Source organism: Ascidia mentula, chromosome 3 (genome assembly GCF_947561715.1).
Source record: "Ascidia mentula chromosome 3, kaAscMent1.1, whole genome shotgun sequence".
In the NCBI taxonomy this organism is placed as follows: Eukaryota; Metazoa; Chordata; class Ascidiacea; order Phlebobranchia; family Ascidiidae; genus Ascidia; species Ascidia mentula.
This window is the reverse complement of record NC_138568.1, coordinates 16,218,907-16,224,906: the sequence shown is the minus strand read 5'-3', so window position 1 is coordinate 16,224,906 and position 6,000 is coordinate 16,218,907. Positions and strand designations below refer to the sequence as shown.

The window sequence follows — 6,000 nt, the reverse complement described above, 5'->3', positions numbered from 1 at the left end:
GGTGTGTCAAGTTTGTTTTTGCTGACTTGGCGTTCAATGAGCAGTGTTCCGTACGAAATTGGTTTAGACCGCTTTGTAGTTGTGCATTGGACCATGACATGGTGGGGCCTTTGGCTGGGAAAAGGATTTTCTGTTGTACGTCCATTTCAACTTTAAGTTATTTAATTACTTCCAATGCGCTTATATTTTTTTAAATTTTGATATTTGGAGGCCAACAATGTTCAGTACATTTATTCCAGTCCTCACCTACAACCCCACTAGATCCATAAGCGGATCTGAAATATGTAAAATAAATCAGCAAAGTCTATACAGCACTTTTGTGTTTGATTTTGTATTTGTTTTTTTACAGCTAAGCCAGACAAGCGTCGTGCTTCCGGAAATTTGCAAGTTGCGTCATCAAAATTAAAATCATCATTTCCACTGTTTCCAAAGATTAGGATATTTACCGCCGTTAGATTTCAAATGTTGAAGTTTTTGAAATGATTGTCTTCATAACAATATTCTGATAAATATTTGCGGTGATAAAATGTAACTTAAAAAAACGTGGGTAGGCTAAAATATGGTATATAGAAAGCCAAGCTATTACATATCTTTTTTGTTAGTTAAAATCTACACCTTATAAGAAGAGTTTAGTATTTTTCCACAATTTTAGGCCTTCCGTAATTCCCGCGGAGGGGATATTCCTGCGTTTTCGTTGAATCCGGATGGAGGTGCCACCATATCCGAATCTCTTTTTTTTCGATTTTCTGCATTATCGTTCAATCCGTTTGGAGGTCCCACCATATCCGAATCTCTTTTTTGTCGATCTTCTGCATTATCATTGAATCCTGGTAGAGGAGGTCCCATCATATCCGAATCCCTTTTTTGTCGATCTTCTGCATTATCATTGAAACCTGGTAGAGGAGGTCTCACACTATCCGAATCCCTTTTTTGTCGATCTTCTGCATTATCATTGAAACCTAGTGGAGGAAGTCTCACACTATCCAAATCCCTTTTTTGTCGATTTTCCACAATATCATTGTATAATCGTGTAAGACCTCCAATGTTTTCCGAGATCGTTTTTAGCCGATTATCGTTCAAATCATTTCCGTGAGAACAAAAACACAATCCACACAAAATTAGGAAAATTAACGTAATGCTAACTTTCCCTTGCATGTTTTTCGAAGTCTCTCAACTAACAATATCAAATACTCGTGTTTTCATAAGTTTCCAAGTATAAGTGATTTTGGTCTGGGAGAAAAAAGGGTCTTGACACTGAAGGAGGTGATGCACATACAACCCTTTAGCGCCATCGTGTGCTATCATTTCCATACAGTTTCTATTTTACTGCGCCCAGTTTCAATATTCTTCTTGAAGATGTTTGAGAAAAATTGTACCACCTTTCTCATTATATATGTATGTGGATTTTCTAGTTTTACTTGGTAAACCTCACTTATTAATATCAATGGTTTTGGAACTTATAGCAATACTTCTCAGCCCGTTTACAATACTGACAGTCATGTGTTGTATCTACATTTTAACGCACAAGAAACAACATTGCATCATGTAGTTTTGTTAAAATAACAATATTTTTTGGTGACCACTTGTAAATGCAAGACTCGATTTCGTCAATAAATGTTAATTTCTCCGGTTATTTCCTTTATTGAAAATTCAATGTGCTTTTAATATTCAGAGAATTATATATGCACGTAACATTTTGCTACACACATAAATTACTTATTTACAATATCCACTACCAAGAGCTGGTAGAGCTCTGCAAATAGGTGATATCTAAACGTTTATTGGAGTTTTTTGGTCCGGTACAGAGTCCGTGTCGCAATGAAGGCGGAAAGGCAAAAACCTAGCCATGTTCCAGGCAAAAGTCAGGTAAGATTAATAGTTTATGCCATCACTGCGCTGAGCACGGTGCAAAAAAAGCCAAACCACTATATTTCAAGTTTTAAGGATAGTTTAGTATTTTTCCACAATTTTGTAATTGTGTAATCCCAACAGAGGTCCTTTTTCTGCATTATTATTGAATCCCTTTTTTGTCGATTTTCTGCATTGTTGTTGAATCTGTTCCACATTACTCGAAGTCCCTGTTTAGTCGAATTTGCATATCATCATTAAATACTTGCGAGTGAACTAAATGTTTTTCAAAATCGCTGTCAGCCGATTATCATCAAACGTTTTTTCCGTGGGAACAAAAGCACAATCCACAGAAAAGTAGTAAGATTACTATACTGCGAACTTTCCTTCCATGCTTTCAATCACAATATCCAAAATCTTTGATCACGCTATCATACAGCCCATTAGCGCCATCGTGTGCTTTCTTTACCATTTTTTTCCTAAAGATGTTAGAGAAAGTTTATCTCATTATTGTTTGTATATACGTACATGGCCTTTAAGGTTATACTTGGTGAACCCCACTCGTTTATACCAATGGACTAAGAAACTTGTAGCAAAACTTCTTTGCAAGATTACAATACTCTCAAACCTGTATTGTATTTATGTTTCAGCGCAATGGAGAAACAACATGCTATTGAATTGCTTTTCTAAATCAATAGTTTTATTATTAGGTGGCAACTTGCAAATGCAATTCTCGATTTCGTCAATAAATATAAATATTTTGAGTTGTTTCCTTTACTGAAAATTCTATGGTCTTTTAATATGTAGCAAATTATATACGCACCTAATCTTTTTTGCATGCTCCTAATGTCCAGAGCAGGTAGGGTTCTGCAAAAACGTGATGTCAACACGTTTTTGGTTTACGGTCGTACCGCAAGAAGGACGGCAAGCAAAAACGTGGTCAGTCTCAAAAAAAAGCTTTTTTTTAATTTCAAGTGCCCTGAGGCGCACGGACGGGCTCTTCGACTATCAGTCCTCAATCAGTGAAAGTAAGGCGCCTTCTACGGCCGCAGATAGCAAAACTTAGCCACGCGAAATTTGCACAGCGATACCCTCGCCTCATAGTGAAGTTGTGAGTAAATTAACCACTATGAGCAGGCATAAGTACTGGAAGGATATGGACCGAATTTGCAGGATATGGAAGATCCATACGTGACAAAACGTTGAAATTACATCATAACGAAAAACAAAAACAAAAAGTGTTACGAATGACACCCGCCTGTGAAGGTTGGTACTGACCTATGGGTTTGCCTTCTACGCGTTTTCTGCAACCTTAAAACGATGATAGTAGGTTACGCTTTTCGAGGAAACTCAAGACAATGAAATAATTACTGTTACTTTGACCTTAAACAGTACAAACAACATAATTTCGCGTAAACCATTCTATCAAGTTACTATATCAATGTTCTTGTACATCGGGGTCTTGTTTATTGTTTACACGCCTGCGATTGGTGAACGTTCTGACTATTAGACCGTAAATTTTTCTGCTTAAGTAGGTTACATCTCGTAATCGTCCAATGAGGCGTAACGGTTAGAAAACAACACGCCTGTGTCAGAAACACAGTTTACGATTCTGGGTACATTGTACAGAAGATGTCAGGTGTATGTAATGTTTTGATTTCTCTCACATTTTAACAAGGGTGAGAAAAGCGTTATCTGCAAAATAAAAAATTTTAATCACCAAACAAGTTTTTTCTGATCAAAAAAATAATTGCAGCGAAACGGTATATAGTCCAATCAAGTGAACGAGAATATTGGAGAATTGGAGATAAAGCCTAGAGCAGAAGGTCAAAGAATTGTTTGACCAATAAAAGAACGGGCTGAGTTGGTAGTAAACGTATTAAAACGAAAAACCTTTAAGAAGCTGTGGTGTGTTTCAGCGGATTTCAGCTTTACTAAGCGATAAAAATGAAGGTGATAGCTGCTGGGTTGCCGAAGACTGGAACAAAAACAATTAATGCTGCTCTGACGCTGCTTGGATACGAAGTTTATGATTGCATGGAACATTTCTGGTACCTTGGTGATGATTGGATCAAACAAGTGAGGGGAGGTTTTAGAATGGAAGATATGAGACGGATGTATGAAAATGTGGACGCAGTGGTCGACAATCCCTGTTGCTATTACTGGGAGGAAATTTTCGACGCGTTTCCGGGTGCAAAAGTAAGAACCATAAGCCACATTTACAAAATACTACAAATCTCATTTTCGATTAGTGTTAAACGCTAAATACCCACTCTCAATTTAGTTAAATAGGCCCTGAAGGCGAAAAAAACAGTTAATTTCTTTCGATTTTTGGCTGACATATACAACATCTATATAGGGCACACACTCTCAAGTTTGGTAAAGAGGATGTTTTTAAAACAACTGCATTTATCTCGTACAGTATTTTTTTTATTTATTATTGTTACGTCAGGTGATTTTGAACGTAAGAGATGAGGATTCTTGGTACCAGAGTTTTCAGTATCAAACTGTCCACACAAATAATGACATTATCATGCGACTTATGGCCCTCCTTACTTACAACGGCCATCGTTGTCGGGCATTCTTTGAAGAAACATGTAATCATATTAATTGCATTTTTAACGTAATTAACTTTATTTTATAGTTAAACTGTGTGCATTTTGTTATCTGTATTTGTAATTGTGACTTCCGACAACAAAGGGAAAATGTACGAATAAATCATCAGACAACTTTTTAGCCGGCGTAAAAGTCAGCATAAGTGGATGCAATCGGTGGCCATGGTACAAAATTTACCCAAAAAACGAGGAGTCGATAAGAAGAATGTATCGGAGACACTGCAAGCACGTGCAACATGTATGTATTTCCCTGTATCTTTCCTAGTTAAGTGATCAATCGCATATGATACTTGGTACTATTTACAACAGCGATTATCAAAGTGGAGCGGTTGAATATCATCCGCTTTGGCCGGAAGGAACTCAGTTTGGCCGACAGGTTAAGCAAGCATATATGCATGTGCTGTTGCCAGCATAATTTCATCGTGGTTCAAAAAGGTTTTAGTGGGTTTGGAGTTTTTCGAAATCAACTTGTTACTTGGTGATGGATGCTGAAGAAAGTTGAACTCAGAAAGCAACTCAAACTACAGGCTGTATTTACAGAAAAATATCCATCGTTGATGGGCACAGTCATTTGTGATTTGATTACAGATCCATTCAGAGAAAGTGATTTTTTGTGTGTGCGTTAAAGTTTGCCTTGAAAAATAATCAATAAACAGTTAATTACTTTTTTAATACTGCACAATTTAAAAAGACAACTTTATGTTTAGGTTGTTCCTAAGGAGCAGCTTTTGGTTTATGAAGTGAAAGAAGGTTGGAAACCGCTGTGTGAATTCCTCGGTCTCCCCATTCCAGATGTTCCCTTTCCTCACAAGAATAAACGAGGAAACTTTGTTCAAGAAATGAGAAAAGAAAATCCAATAATGAAACGATTGGACATGGAGTTAAAATTCTCACTGGGGTGTTTGTTTGCATTGTTTGCCTTCGCTGTTTACAAAATTTTATGCCATATATCAGGGGTTGGCGAACTTGCTCCGTGAAAGAGTCATTTTACCAGCGAGCCACAAAATTAGTGTGTGTATATAGTCGTCAAACTGTAATGTAACAACTCCATGGATAAAGTGGGATTTGGTGGCCTGTACACTTTTCTGAACCGATGCAAAACGTGTTTCTTCTTATTTCAAATAAAGTGCGATTGCAAAAAGTGCGTTGCGTAAATTGATCAATGCGTTAAGCAAGCTGGCTATAATTCTCCCTGGCCACAGCACATGCATGTGTGCTCACTCAATTTTAAATAATACACTCTTGATGGAGCTAGAGAAGTATTTCAATAATATACGCACGATGGAGCTAGAGGTCTACTTAAAGTAACATCCGTATGGTTGGAGCTAGATGGCTATTTTAAATAACATTCGCTCGATGAAGCTTGATTATGATGGCGGGTGAAAGCTTTAGTATATTATTTTTACGTCCGTGTGGTGGAGCTAGTAAATTACAACATTCACGTTGTGGAGTTGAAGATTATTTTGTATGACATCCGTGTGATGTCGTTACACAAATACGCATTTCAACAGAATATTTCAGTATTTAATGACTTGCA

The 6,000-nt window shown here is 37.1% G+C and overlaps 1 protein-coding gene across 1 annotated transcript; it reads left to right on the top strand.

Annotated features, from left to right (window-relative positions):
- The first annotated feature begins 3,795 nt into the window (after window positions 1-3,795).
- On the top strand, window positions 3,796-5,440 carry LOC145895769 (uncharacterized). Its single transcript, XM_082984552.1, has 3 exons — window positions 3,796-4,047; window positions 4,301-4,471; window positions 5,171-5,440. The coding sequence occupies exons 1-3, from the start codon at window positions 3,796-3,798 to the stop codon at window positions 5,438-5,440; spliced, it is 693 nt and encodes a 230-aa protein (XP_082840678.1).
- The last annotated feature ends 560 nt before the right edge of the window (window positions 5,441-6,000 follow it).